Source organism: Rhinopithecus bieti, unplaced genomic scaffold (genome assembly GCF_001698545.2).
Source record: "Rhinopithecus bieti isolate Rb0 unplaced genomic scaffold, ASM169854v2 scaffold_56806, whole genome shotgun sequence".
Taxonomy (NCBI): domain Eukaryota; kingdom Metazoa; phylum Chordata; class Mammalia; order Primates; family Cercopithecidae; genus Rhinopithecus; species Rhinopithecus bieti.
The window spans coordinates 2,154,056-2,169,263 of record NW_016823424.1 but is presented as its reverse complement, the minus strand read 5'-3'; the positions used below and the strand labels follow the sequence as shown (position 1 = coordinate 2,169,263).

The window sequence follows — 15,208 nt, the reverse complement described above, 5'->3', positions numbered from 1 at the left end:
AAAAAAAAAAAAAAAAAAAAAAAAAAAAAAAAAAAACATGCAAAACAGCCAGGCATGGTGGCTCATGCCTGTAATCCCAGCACTCTGGGAGGCCAAGGCGGGCAGATCACGAGGTCAGAAGTTCAAGACCAGCCTGGCCAACATAGTGAAACCCTGTCTCTACTAAAAATACAAAAATTAGCTGGATATGGTGGCGTGCGCCTGTAATCCCAGCTACTTGGAGGCTGAGGCAGGAGAATCGCTTGAACCCGGGAGGCGGAGGTTGCAGTGAGCCAAGATCGTACCATTGCATTACAGCCTGGGCAAGACCCTGTCTCAAAAACAAAAAAAACAAACAAAAAACACACAAAAAATGCAAAACAATATTTTATGTATGCATGTATGTGTGAAACAATACAATGTGTGCATGCTACATTTAGTATTACATTTAGTATTTCCATGCGTGTTATGTGTGAAACATACATGCACACATAAAATAAAACAACACACATGGAAATGATAAATACTAAATGTAACATAGTGGTTACCTTTAGTGGTGTCAGAAAGAAAAAGTGAGTGGGGGAGGAACAGCTATATTTACAACATATTTACATGGCTATTTGTTATATTATTCTTTATACATTTAGTTATGTCTGAAATATTTAATTTTTATTAATTTTTTTAGAGACAGGGTCTTGCTCTGTCCCCCAGGCTGCAGTGCAGTGGCATGATCACAGCTCACTGCACCCTCAAACTCCTGCGCTCAAGTGATCCTCCTGCTTCAGCCTCCTGAGTAGGTAGGAGTACAGGTACGCACCACTGTGCCTGGCTGATCTTTATTTTCTTTTAATCTTTTTTTTGTAGAGATGAGATTTCACTATGCTGCCCAGACTGGTCTCAAACTCCTGGTCTCAAGTGATTCTCCTGCCTCAGCCTCCCAAAATACTGGGATTATAGGCATGAGCTACCATGTCTGGCCCTGAAATAATTTAGTAAAAAACAAAATAAATTATATAGGCGCATAGTATAAACAACAAACATCATCATACACATGCACCTAGGGACAGGTCAGGATTCTGGACTGGAGATGAAGATTTTGAATACGTTCACACATGGGACAAACGAAGCAAAAGAGTCTTGGACGGTGCTCACCTTGACAGTCCCTTCACCACAAAGACTTTATTGGAATGTTGCTTCTCCAGTTTGCTCATCACCTCGTAGAGATTGTGGTTCAGCTAGAGCCAGTAAGAAAGTAGGGGATGCTAGCCAACTGGGAACCCGAGAGTGGCATATCCCTTCTCCCCTCCCCTTCAGACAGCTTCCCAAAATAAAACCTCCCCCTTTCAACTCTGATCTGAATTCCTCTTCATCTGTCTAGCATTAGAGTCCAGGGTCCTTTCCCACCACCCCCTCCCTTCCTTGTCTCTCTGTGTTCTAAGTTCTGCCTCTTCCATCGGACTGGCAGCTGTCTCAAGGCAGGGTCCATAACTGATGTCTGATTTGAGGTTCCAGCTTCTCACAGGTGATCCAGGGAATGAAAACTGATTTTTAGGCTGGGCGCGGTGGCTCAAGCCTGTAATCCCAGCACTTTGGGAGGCCGAGGTGGGCGGATCACGAGGTCAGGAGATCGAGACCATCCTGGCTAACACAGTGAAACCCTGTCTCTACTAAAAATACAAAACAATTAGCCAGGCGTGGTGGTGGGCACCTGTAGTCCCAGCTACTTGGGAAGCAGAGGCAGGAGAATGGCGTGAACCCAGGAAGTGGAGCCTGCAGTGAACTGAGATTGCGCCACTGCACTCCAGCCTGGGCACCAGAGCAAGACTCCGTCTCAAAAAAAAAAAAACAAACCTCATTTTTAATATTAACTAGGCAAATCACATGTTAGCCAAATAAACTACGGAGAGTGGTATGTGTAGCTGTGTGTGAATATAACTAATGTTGTAGTAACAAAGATCCTGGAATCCCAGGACTAGAAAAGACTTCATAAATTATGTTATATGGCTGCCTGTCACTGAGAGGATTAGTCTTATTTGAGACTAACCACCTGAGAAACTGACTTGTCCTTAAACACTGCACTCTCCAGTCCCCAGCAACAATAGATAGAGATTTCACAATGGGGTTCCCCATTTTAATTGTTCCTTCCATAGGCTTAACCTCCTTTATTCATGCTAAAGCTCAAATTTGGATGCACTTACTCAGTTGTTAAGGGAGATGAAGAGGGCCCTCTGATGTGTTTTAATACAGTTAAATATACAATGAAGTGCTCTTATTTCATCATGAGATAGAAGTCAAAATCTGTGGTGCCAATATGCATATTTAAAGAAATTATGTAAGTCAAGGCTACCTTCATATTTACTAAAAAACACACCCACAAGCCTCAATTGGCCAGACGCTTCTCACCTTGCTCATTTCCCTGTAGAAGACATCCCTCAAGTTGGAAATGTTTTGGAAGATGGTCACATAGCAGCCAATACGACTATTAGGAAGCAAAATAACAAACACACGGGTAAGGCATGGGAAAGTTCTTTGTTTGAAATACAAGGTATGACCTTAAGCCAAAACCAGCCACCAAGGCTCCTAAAAGAAAGCATCCCACTGGGCATGGTGGCTCACGCCTGTAATCCCAGCACTTTGGGTGGCCGAGGCAGATGTATCACAAAGTCAGGAGATCGAGACCATCCTGGCTAACATGGTAAAACCCCACCTCTACTAAAAAAAAAAAAAAAAAAAAATTAGCCAGGTGTGGTGGCACGTGCCTGTAGTCCCAGCTACTTGGGAGGCTAAGGCAGGAGAATCACTTGAACCTGGGAGGCAGAGGTTGCAGTGAGCCGAGATCACGCCACTGCACTCCAGCCTGGGCAATAGAGTAAGACCCCCTTTAAAAAAAGCCATCCCACATCCCACACTCAGGATGTTCTGGGATCTGGATTCATCAGAGCTAGGCCAGGAACACATCTGATTCTTAGGAGCAGGAAGGCCAGGGGAGACAGTATCAGTTCAGGTTGACACCAAAGTTTAACAGTTTCATGGAGTTATCTGATTTGGGCTCTTGAAGAGCTGAGCAGACATGAAAGGGGTTTGAATAATTTTTTAAAGGGCTATATAAATATAAGGCCACCTAATTATAATTATTACAGTAAGTAATTATTCTTTCCCATTATGCAATACAGGACAACTTCTACGCCTGTATGTACATTAATGGAATTCTCCTGTAAGTGAATCAAGGAAGTATACTTTTAAAGAAACCATATTAAATTTCATTTCTAGGCCAGGCACCGTGGCTCATGCCTGTAATCTCAGCACTCTGGGAGGCTGAGGCAGGTGGATCACTTGAGGTCAGGAGTTTGAGACCAGCCTGTCCAACAGGGTGAAACCTGTCAAAAAATACAAAAATGGCCAGGCACGGTGGCTCACACCTGTAATCCCAGCACTATGGGAGGCCGAGGTGGGCGGATCACAAGGTCAGGAGATTGAGACCACCCTGGCCAACATGGTGAAACCCCATCTCTACTAAAATACAAAAAATCAGCTGGAGTTGGTGGCACGCGCCTGTAGTCCCAGCTACTCGGGAGGCTGAGGCAGGAGAATTGCTTGAACCTGGGAGGTGGAGGTTGCAGTGAGCCGAGATTGTGCCACTGCACTCCAGCCTGGCAACAGAGTGAGACTCTGTCTCAAAATAAAACAAACAAACACAAAAATTAGTCAGGTGTGGTGGCACGTGCCTGTAGTCCCAGCTACTCAGGAAGCTGAGGTGGGAGAATTGCTTGAACCCGGGAGGCATAGGTTACAGTGAGCCATACTCCAGCCTGGGTGACAGAGTCAGACCCTGTCTCAAAATAAATAAATAAAATAAAATAAAAAATAAAATTTCAATTTTATTTTAATTAGGAGTCACATAATGTTTTAGAATACATGTATTCATTACAAAGGCTCCATCTTATGTACACCAATAAGTGACAATATAAAATATTCCGACCACAGTTCTATCTATTATGCCTATCTTGTACAATAAAAAGAAAAAAGGATACAAATGGAGTTTCTGCTCAGATTTCTCTTTAAATGTGGAAAATTTGGCCGGGCATGGTGGCTCATGCCTGTAATCGGAGAACTTTGGGAAGCCAAGGCAGGGGGATCACTTGAAGTCAGGAGTTCGAGACCAGCCTGGGCAACATGGTGAAACCCCATCTCTACTAAAAATACAAAAAAAAAAAAAAAAAAAAAAATTTCAGCCAGGCATGTTGGCACAAGCCTGTAATCCCAGGTACTTGTGTGGCTGAGGCACAAAAATCACTTGAACTAGGGAGGTGGAGGTTGTACTGAGCTGAGATTGAGTGTTACTGTACTCCAGCCTGTGTGACAGAGTGAGACCCTGTCTCAAAAAAAGGGGGGCAGTGTGGGAATTTAAATCTAAAACACTTTTATCTACCTACTCTGAAGGCACAGAAGGTGCCTTTGCTTCACACAAGCAATTTCAGTCATTACCTATTATAAAGAATTTCAGTCATTACCTATTATAAAGAATAGGCAGCTCCTCTAGTAGTTCTTGGTTCAGATCTTCAAACACAGTCTGGGCTTTGTTGAACTCTTCCTCTGCCTAGGTGGTAAAAGAGACAAGACAATCTCCCTCAATTCTGAACCCAGTACTACAGCATGCCCCCTTCATTCTCTGCATTTTTTAGGCACTAGGCTTACTAGGAGCCATCCCTCTTCTTCCCCTGAGCATGCCCTCCCTAGGCTCAAGACTCTGACTATCCTTACAGCATCAGTGTCAGAAGAAACAGATTTCCTTCAGGACACTGGATGCTGAATTTATAATTTCCTATACCCACGTTGGCCCAGCCACCTGCCACCACCATGGGGAGGAGAACAGGAAGAATTTAACAGTTTTCGTTGTTGTTTTTGCTTTACCTTGGCAGTCTTGGCCTCATCTTTCTTCTTGGCATTCTGCACTGCCTCCAGGTGATGTCGGGTACTGTCATAGTCCACGAGTTTCCGACCCCGCTTGGCAATTCTCTCCTGACCCAGGGTAATGAGAAAGGGTGTGGATACTCACTCACTTTTTAGTGGCCAGGATGTAGGTAACAGAATACCAAACAGAGAGCAAGATTCTTGGATCCTATTATCAAATTTCACTTTCGCTGTTTTTTGTTTTTGTTTTTTTTGAGACAGGGTCTTGCTCTGTTGCCCAGGCTGGAGTGCAGTGGCGCCATCTCAGCTCACTGCAACCTCTGCCTCCCAGATTCAAGCAATTTTTGTGCTCTGGCCTCCCAAGTAGCTGGAATTATAGGCATGTGCACCAAGCCCGGCTAATTTTTGTATTTTTAGTAGAGATGGGGTTTCGCCATGTTGGCCAGGCTGATCTCGAACTCCTGGGCTCACGTGATATGCCCACCTCGGCCTCTCAAGGTGCTGGGATTACAGGTATGAGCCACTGCACCCGGCCCCAATTTCACTTTCTAATAGGGTTTTGTGCCCATGGGGTCTCCCTCAGTATCTGGGAAGAATGGGGGATTCTCAGAGGGAGATAGAGTCCTACAGAGCATGTGGAAATCTGTATTAATTATATATAGTATATATAAATACATTATATATTTCCACCTCCACCTCCCCCTGTATTAAATTTTAAATATTTCCTATGAACCCATTATAAACTGCTTCAGTCTCTCAGGAAGAAAGGTCCTGGAGATAGTCACATGAAAGTCGAAAGTCTGGGATTTTTTCGTATTATTAGGTCCAAATCTGCCCATGTCATTAGCCTGTGGCCAGTGGCAAGGCACATCTCTTTTTTGGAGCCTCAGTAGCTACCCATCTTCCCTTCATAACATACTGCTATTTGAAAGACAAGATGACTGATACAAAGTGCCTCTGAAGCTCTAAACACAATAAACCTATAAATTTACTCTGACCTACTGAGAGAAAGTCTATCAGCCTTATCAAACTATAAATTATACCATTGAGAAGCAGACTATGTCATCTGAACCGTTTCATTCTCTCAGTCACAGAATTTGAAAAGATCTTAGCAATTATCTGGTTTCCAACTTCCCCATACAATACATGAGGCGTCGCGTCCGCTTCCTTACTTCTTACACATCCAACATAACGGAATACGTTCCTCGCTGTTTTGCACAAAGAACAAGACAACCTCAACTATCTTGAATCTATTTCATTTCATTTTGGAAAGCTTTAACTATTAGGAACTTAAGTCAGAATCCCTCTAACTTCTTCCTCTGAATCAGCACAGGTGCCTCACAGAGTAGGTGTTTAACAATACTAGAGCTGGGGTGCAGTGGCTCACGCCTATAATCCCAGCACTTTGGGGGGCCGAGGTGGGCGGATCACCTGATGTCAGGAGTTTGAGACCAGCCTGGCCAGCACAGAGAAACCCTGTCTCTACTAAAAATATAAAAACTAGCTGGGCATGGTGACGCATGCCTGTAATCCCAGCTACTTGGGACGCTGAGGCTGGAGACTCGCTAGAACCCAGGAGGGTGGAGGTTGCAGTGAGCCAAGACCGCGCCATTGCATTCCACCCTGGGCAACACAGCAAGACTCCATCTCAGAAAAAAAAAAAAAAAAAAAAAAAAAAAGCCTAGCTGAATGAATAGATGAATTCTAATTCTGCTTTCTGGAACAGTTTAGAATAGGTGGAATTCCTCTTTTACCTAACAGATTTTCAAGTATTTGAAGATAACTATTTGATTGCTCCATGTTTCTTCTTCTATACAATAAACATCTTTAGTGCCATCAGCTGTTTCTCACAGCTAAAGGGGATGCCTCTAACTTGGATCTAATTTGAAATCAGCCCAAATATAGCTCACTGAAATCTAAGTTTATTTTATTTATTTACTTATTTTGAGACACCAGCCTCTGTCACCCAGGCTGGAGCGCAGTGGCATGATCTCGGCTCACTGCAACCTCTCCCTCCCTGGCTCGAGTGATCCTTCACCTCAGTCTCCTAGGGTGGCTGGGACTACAGACGCACACCACCACACTGACAAATTTTTTTTGTATTTTTTATAGAGATGGGGTTTTGCCATGTTGCCCAGGCTGGTCCTGAACTCCTGGGCTCAAGTGATTCTCCTATCTCAGCCTCCCAAAGTACTGGGACTACAGGTGTGAGCCACTGTACCCAGCCTTGAAATCTAAGTTTAAACATAAACTTCACACTACTTCTGACCTTATATCCTAACCTCTTGTCTAACCCTCAACCTTAATCTTTCTTCTAACTTACCCAAACTTCATTCTTAATTGAGCTCTAATTCTACTTATAATGCTTAACCCAATATGTTCTCTAACCAGGATGGATCATCCACAAGCCAACCATGATTCTGTACATCGAGTACCTTAATTTCGCTGAACTGGGCAACGTAGTTTTCCATGGTCCTCACAGCCTGGTCAGCCAGTTTCTCCTCGTAGTCTTCCCAAAGGAGATCATTATTCTGTGGGATAGAGGCAGAGGCTGGTGAAGGCTCCACTCCCAACAACAACTGCCTACCAGGGAAATACCCAAATTCTCCCTGCAAAAACCTTCTTTTTTGTAGCACTGTATTTAGAATACCACGTTGGATTCCGGGAAATAGTCAGAGGAAGAAAAGAAACAGCCCCTACCCCAAGGAACTGCTCTATGGGAGTCTGAGCATACATTCAGAGATTACGAACAGGGCACAAGGTTAAAGCCTTGGACTCCAGAGCTTATATGGGAAAGTTTAAGAGTGTATAACTGCATGAACTTTGTTTTAAAAAACAACCCATCTTTAGGAGGTAAAACTTCCCATAATGTTTTAAAGAGGGGAAGAGAGTCAAAATTAGAGGAATCCACAGATTAGGGAAAACTTGTTTTTACCTTAACAGTTGTAGCTTCTTCCTACCACCCAGTGACTGAGGCTATACAAATGCACAGTGTGAACTGGCTCCTTTGTTTTCCTATTTTCTTGGATAGAGAAGCTAAGCTGAGGTTGAGATGCAAACAGGAATAAGTGCCAACAAGTTGTAAAACCCAAGCCACTTTTACCCCTACGATGGTCTTCAGCTCCTCATGACCGTCCCACTCACTGTTGTAGATCTCCTGCAGGGTTTCTGACACTCTTTTTGAACTTTCATGCATCACTGAAAGGAGAGAATTCAGTCCCACCATCACGTTTCCCCAACAGTATTTGGTGTAATCACATGGGTGACAAATCAGTGGCTCCAATTCAGAAGGACAAACTCAGAAGGTTTAGGTTATGTAAGCGAGGAAAGCTGGATGGGGCTGAAAGGAAAAGTCACTCTTCCTCAGCCCACAAAGTTCCAGGAGTCAAGAGTAGACAAATGATAAAATGACAAAAACCTGGGGTATGGCTGTTGTTTTCCACCCCAAACCTCTTAGTAGCTGTATAAATGCCCTCTGGATTCTCCCATGCTGCAATGCCCACCTTTGACTGCACTAAGGAAGTTCTTCAGGTCCTTGTACAGCTTGTAGCCTTCAGCCTGAAAGAGAAAAGTACATTTGGTTACTAAAGAGATTCATATTTCAAAAGATGCTCCAGAGGTCAAAGTCGAAAAGTAGGTTAAAAGCAGAAATCACACCTGAAATTTCTTCAAATATTCACAATTGTTATAAGTTAGCCTTTACTTTCTTTACCAACATGTTGTAGGTGGTCTCCTTTGTGTTAGTTTTTTTTTTTTTTTTTTTTTTTTTTTTTTTTTTTTTTTTTTTTGTGGGGGGCGGAGTCTCGCTCTGGCGCCCGGACTGGAGTGCAGTGGCCAGATCTCAACTCACTGCAAGCTCCGCCTCCCGAGTTTACGCCATTCTCCTGCCTCAGCCTCCCGAGTAGCTGGGACTACAGGCGCCCGCCACTTCACCCGGCTAGTTTTGTATTTTAGTAGAGACGGGGTTTCACCGTGTTAGCCAGGATGGTCTCGATCTCCTGACCTCGTGATCCGCCCGTCTCGGCCTCCCAAAGTGCTGGGATTACAGGCTTGAGCCACCGCGCCCGGCCAGTGTTAGTTTTTAAGATAGGGGCTTGCTAAAGCCCCCATTACACTGGCGTCTTCCTTCCAGTGAACAAGAGCCTATACCCAAGTTCCTCTGTTGAAATCTAAGTGTTCTCCATGTGACACTATGCGATTCTCTGGCTTGCACCCTTCTCTCTGGGTAAAGTGCTACCATTTTCTGCAGATACCAGGCCTCCTTCTTTCTCTGAACCTCCACACAGACATTCCTCTCCCCTCCAATATCCTTCTCTGCCTTGCCTCACTTTACCCTTCCCTTCCATCAGTCACCTGCTTTATGCTACTCCAAGTAGCCTCATCATTGCTTCTCCTCTTCCACCCCGAATGTCTTCATCTATAACTCTATCTATCCCTGCTTCCATCTTTGCTCCTGTGTCTGAAATCTCATTTTTTAGCTTAGGAATCCCAAGTTCAGACAACGGCTCCTCCTCCCTCTAAAAAAGGAAAAGAAGGTATCTTTTAGACTTGGAAGTTTAAATCTCAATCTGATAGATGAACTGCTTTTGTTATTACTCTGACAAATGTTCATTTAGCCTCTGCTTCTCAAATACTTCCAGGAACTGGAAACTAACATCTTGCCTGAGACAGTATCACTTGATTTTAAACGAGTTCTGTTAAAACTTTTTCTGGCTGGGAGTAGTAGTTCACCCTTATAATCCCAGCACTTTGGGAGGCCAAGGCTGGTGGATTACTTGAGGTCAGGAGTTCGAGACCAACCTGGTCAAAATGGTGAAACCCTGTCTTTAGTAAAAATACAAAATATTAGCCGGGCGTGATGGCGCACACCTGTAGTCCCAGCTACACAGGAGGCTGAGGTAGGAGGATCGCTTGAACCTGGGAGGCGAAGATTGCAGTGAGCTGAGATTGGATCGTGTCACTGTACTCCAGCTTGGGTGACAGAGCAAGACTCCGTCTCAAAACAAACAAACCAACTTTTTCCTATATGAGTCTTGGGTTGGCCTTCTGTACCCATAGAGTAGATCTAATTTCTCTTCCACACATGCTTGAAGACAACTTGCATGTGCCCTTGACCAAGTCTTTCTCATAGGTTTCCTCAGTTGTTCCTTATGGTGTTTAGACCCTCTTCCCATTTTGGTCTCCTTCCTATGTGTTAAACCCATTTTGAAGAGTTGGTTGGGAATTTAAGGCCAGACATCTGACATTCTGGAACCTGACTTCAGGACTGTGGACTGTAGGGATGGACTGAGAGGTGCAGCCCACTTTAAGGGTACTCTACGGAGCCAGCCTACAAATCAGAGCAGACCAGTTCAGGGGATGTTGTACTTGAAAGCCAAGTTGCATTATTCAGTACACCATAAAATTCTTGTTGTGAATTTGTTTATTTGTTATTTGCTGTATTCATTACTTGAGAGGCTATTGATGATACCAAAAGTATAAAAAATTATGGGGCCGGGCACAGTGGCTCACGCCTGTAATCCCAGCACTTTGGGAGGCCAAGGCAGGTGGATCACCTGAGGTCAGGAGTTTGAGATCAGCCTGACCAACATGGTGAAACCCCATCTCTACTAAATACAAAAAATTAGCAGGGTGTGGTGGCAGGCGCCTGTAATCCCAGCTGCTTGGCAGGTTTAGGCAGGAGAATCTCTTGAACCCAGGAGGCGGAGGTGGCAGTGAGCCAAGATTGTGCCATTGCCCTCCACTCTGGGCAACAAGAACAAAACTCCATCTCAAAAAAAATAAAAATAAAAAATTATGGGAGAGGCCAGGCGTGGTGGCTCACACTTGTAATCCCAGCACTTTGGGATGCCAAGGCAGGCGGATCACAAGGTCAGGAGTTCAAGACCAGCCTGACCAACATGGTGAAACCCTGTTCTACTAAAAATACAAAAATTAGCCAGGCATGGTGGCATGCACCTGTAATCCCAGCTACTCAGGAGGCTGAGGCAGGGGAATCACTTGAACCCAGGAGGCAGAGGCTGCAGTGAGCCGAGATTATACCACTGCACTCCAGCCTGGGCAACAGAGCAAGACTCCACCTAAAAAAAAAAATTATGAGAAAAAAATGAAAATTCAGAAAATACACTGCACTCCAGCCTTGACGACAGAGTGAGACTCCGTCTCAAAAAAAAAAAAAAAAAAAAAAAAAAATTAAACTTTTAAATTCTTTCTTGAAGGATAAAAAAGGACTCAATTTTGTACTTCACCATGAAACATTGTTTATTTCAAAAATGAAATATAATTAAAGTAATAAAAACCAGCAAAATTACCTGCACAGGCCAGGCGCTGTGGCTTCACACCTATAACCTACCAATTTGGGAGCCGGGGCAGGTGGATTCACCTGAGGTTAGTGAGTTCTGAGACCAGCCTGGCCACATGGTGAAACCCTGTCTTTACTAAAAAATACAAAAATTATTCTGGATATAGTAGCATTACGCCTGGTAATTCCCAAGCCTACTTGGGAGCTGAGGGCTAGGAGAATCGCTGTGAACTGGGGGCACAAGGAGGTTACAGCGAGCTGGGATTACACACTGCACTCCAAGGCCTGGGGGACAAATAAGGAGCAAAAACTTACCCGGGTCTCAAAAAAAAAAAAAAAAAATTACCTCAACACAATTTCTACAAATAAAATTCCTAATTTTTTCCCATTAGTTATCATATGACCTGAAAAATCAGATCAGTAATCAAGGTTACCATGCATAAATGCACAGTGTTCAAAACTAGGGGGTACTCTATCACAGCCCAGAAAATGAATGCCTTCTGCTTTCCACTGCAGCTCACAAAAGCCCAGTTCCATTTCTGTGTTTTAGGATCAAGCCTTTTAGTTACAAAGTTCTCCTTTATGCTCTTGCTCTTTCTTTTGAGAAGATGAAGTATGAGTGTGAGAGTGTGTGTGTGCGTGTGTGTGTGTGCGTGTGTGTGTGTGTGTGGTAGTGGTGTGCAGTGGGGGAGGAGGGAGAAGACAGGTCAGCAACAGGTATCATTTTCTTTCTCTGACCTACCTGTCCTCGCCTGGAATATCTCCAGGCTGAATAATCCCAACATCTTTCTCCTTTCCTGACAGACGTGACTCTCATAGTTTTGGGTTCTCGCTTGTCTGGGAGTCAAGAAACTTGGCTCTACCACCAACTAGCAAGTTACTCCACTTCTCTGCCTTCCATTTCTTCAACTATAAATGCAGGGTAAGGCCAGTTCTAGCTCTAAATCTTATGATTTTATCACTTCTGCTCTCTGAATCCTTGCCAAATTCTTGGCATTGCCATAAAGAGTCTGAGTCAGTCCTTTCCACCCATTATACAAACAGGCCCAACCCTCAGTTAATGAACCACTCACACCAGAAGCTTGTCCTGAGCAGTAAGGTGGACAGAGCTAGGTCTTAAGAGACTGGGGTACTGAGGATGGAGAAGGTTCTTGTCCTGGGGTTCCCTACTTTCTGGAGAAAAATGGACTCAGACACTCAGCAAAACAAGTGTAAACAGCATGCCCAAGTGTTGAAGTGATCAAGTATTGAAAGTGCTTGGTTTAATGTAGATCCAGGAGGGAAAGATGAAGCTAGATTATTAGATTTGATTTTAAAGGTAGAGAATTGGAAACAGCTGTCACTACCAGAAATAACAGGTTAAAGTGTTGCTTGAGGAAAATAATCCTTCCTATGTAATACACTCTGAAGAGAAGGAAAAGGCGGAAGCAAGCAGAGCCTCAAATAAAAATTACCTATAGAAGAAATGTGATCAGAGCTGGGCGCAGCGGCTCACACCCGTAATCCCAGCACTTTGGGAGGCTGAGGCGGGTGGATCACTTGAGGTCAGGAGTTCGAGACCAGCCTGGCCAATATGGTGAAACCCGATCTCTACTAAAAATACAAAAATTAGCCAGGCATGGTGGCGCACACCTGTAATCCCAGCTACTCAGGAAGCTGAGGCAGGACAATCGCTTGAACCCGGGAGGCAGGGGTTGCAGTGAGCTGAGATCATGCCACTGCACTCCAGCCTGGGTGACAGAGCAAGATTCCATCTCAAAAACAAAACAAACAAACAAAAACAAAACAAAAAAGAAATGTGATCAGGAATGTGGGCAAGTGGCAAGACTTTGAAATTAGGCTAGGAAGTTTGGTATTGATAGGCTAAGCTATTAATAAAAAGTTTACCTGCAAGCTAACTGTGGGTGAGGGATAGGGCACATGACCAACCGGTTCAACTTCTGGAACACTCCACTCACACCTGTAATCCCAGCACTCAAGGAGTCAGAGGCAGGAGGATTGCTTGAGCCTAGGAGTTTGAAATCAGCCTGGGCAACATAGTGAGACCTCGTCTTCACAAAAAGAAAAAAAAAATCCTTGACCTTGTCCTTTTTCCTCCTGTGTGTCTTTGCCACCCCGGGTCCTCAGGTCAGACATGACTGTATTGTCACTGTCTTCCTCCTTAAACTAAGAGCCTTGAGGGCAGGCAGGTTGTCTCATTCATGTTGAAGTCCCAACACCAAACACAGTTCCTGGTACTCAGCAGGTGCTCATAAAATGTTTGTTAAATGAATTTACCAAAAAGAGAATTTCAAAAGCATATTCAATCAGCACTTATTATAGGTGTATCATTCTCTCAATCAAGAAGTTTTTCCTTATTTACTTTTTTTTTTTTTCTGAGACGGAGTCTCGCTCTGTCGCCCAGGCTGGAGTGCAGTGGCCGGATCTCAGCTCACTGCAAGCTCTGCCTCCCGGGTTCACGCCATTCTCCTGCCTCAGCCCCCCGAGTAGCTGGGACTACAGGCGTCCGCCACCTCGCCCAGCTAATTTTTTGTCTTTTTAGTAGAGACGGGGGTTTCACCATGTTAGCCAGGATGGTCTCGATCTCCTGACCTCGTGATCCACCCGTCTCAGCCTCCCAAAGTGCTGGGATTACAGGCTTGAGCCACCGCGCCCGGCCTTATTTACTTTTTTTATAGAGACAAGGTCTCACTATGTTGCCAAGGCTGGTCTTGAACCCCTAGCCCTTCCGCCTCAGCCTCCCAAAATGTTGGAATGACAGGCATGAGCCACTGCACCCAGCTAGAAGCTTTTCCTTATTCCCAACCTAACTCCATTTCATTTCTTAAACATATTTTCCCCCTTAAGTGATGTTTAAATGGTGGGCTTCCATAGGGAATTCTGAGGGGATTGTCCCATCGGATCTTGTTCTTCCTGATGGTCCTGCTTCATCTCTTACCTTTTCTACCTACACATTTGCTCTTAGAGAGAGGACAGAGGGACAGAATGGACCAAGAATCAGAAACCTTCCACAATGGGTGTCAACTTACTGATTTTTCTTCTATTCATCCTGGAGTTGGAAATAGAACAGTAAGAAGAGTTGAGAAGAGGCCCAGGGAGGCCTCCTAGTGAGGCATAGTGAAAAAAGCTGAGTTTACGTCTAAATCCTAGCCCTGCAACTTATATGCTGTTACTTTACTATTAACATCACAAAAAAAGGAGACAGATTTTATGTGCCTCCTGATGGAAGAATACAATAACACCTATTAAGTATTCTTGCCATCAAAACAAAAATCTGAATCTCATCAAGCCTCTAAGTCTATAAGCCATTTATAGAAAATATAGAAGACATAGGAACATATTAGCCAGTATCATGGGAATTCAACCAGCAAAATACAGACTGTAGGAAACTGCAGGACAAACAACCTAGTATCATTAACAAATAAACTACAAGAAGGGAGGGATTAGAATATAGATTAAGAGATACAACCTTAAATCTAAGAAACTTAAAACATGTCAATGAGTTGCTGATTTAAACAAACCATAACAAAGTGAGACAGGGTCTCACTTTGTCACCCAGGCTGGAGTGCAGTGGTGCAAACAAAGCTCACTGTAGCCTCAACCTCTGAGACTCAGGCAATCCTCTTGCCTCAGCCTCCCAAGTAGCTGAGAATACAGGAGCATACCACCATGCCCGGGTGATTTTTGTATTTTTGTATTTTTTGTAGAGATGGGGTTTTGTCATGTTGTCTAGGCTGGTCACAAACTTCTGAGCTCAGCACTTTGGCCTCCCAAAGTGCTGGGATTATAGGTGTGAGCCACCATGTTCAGCCTATTATTAATTTTTAAATTCATTTCTTTCTTTTTTCTTGATGTGGGAGATGCTTTTTTTTTTTTTTTTTTTTTTTTTGAGACAGGGTCTTGCTCTATTGCTTAGGCTGGAGTGCAGTAGCACAATCACAGCTCACTGCTCAGTAGCTGGGACCACAGACCTGCACCACCATGCCCAGCTAATTTTTCTTATTTTTTGCAGAGTGA

At 44.0% G+C, this 15,208-nt stretch overlaps 1 protein-coding gene across 4 annotated transcripts in view; it reads right to left on the bottom strand.

The window, feature by feature from the left end:
* Positions 1-15,208, bottom strand: part of BIN2 (bridging integrator 2) — a 42,702-nt gene that overhangs the window by 14,719 nt on the left and 12,775 nt on the right. For all 4 annotated transcript variants that reach the window (XM_017861554.1, XM_017861551.1, XM_017861553.1 and 1 more), the window contains 7 exons: positions 8,394-8,448; positions 7,994-8,088; positions 7,326-7,421; positions 4,891-4,998; positions 4,491-4,576; positions 2,383-2,458; positions 1,132-1,214 (listed from right to left, as the gene is read on the bottom strand). In XM_017861554.1, coding sequence (XP_017717043.1) covers positions 1,132-1,214; positions 2,383-2,458; positions 4,491-4,576; positions 4,891-4,998; positions 7,326-7,421; positions 7,994-8,088; positions 8,394-8,448 — 599 coding nt within the window. The remainder of the gene's footprint in view (positions 1-1,131; positions 1,215-2,382; positions 2,459-4,490; positions 4,577-4,890; positions 4,999-7,325; positions 7,422-7,993; positions 8,089-8,393; positions 8,449-15,208) is intronic.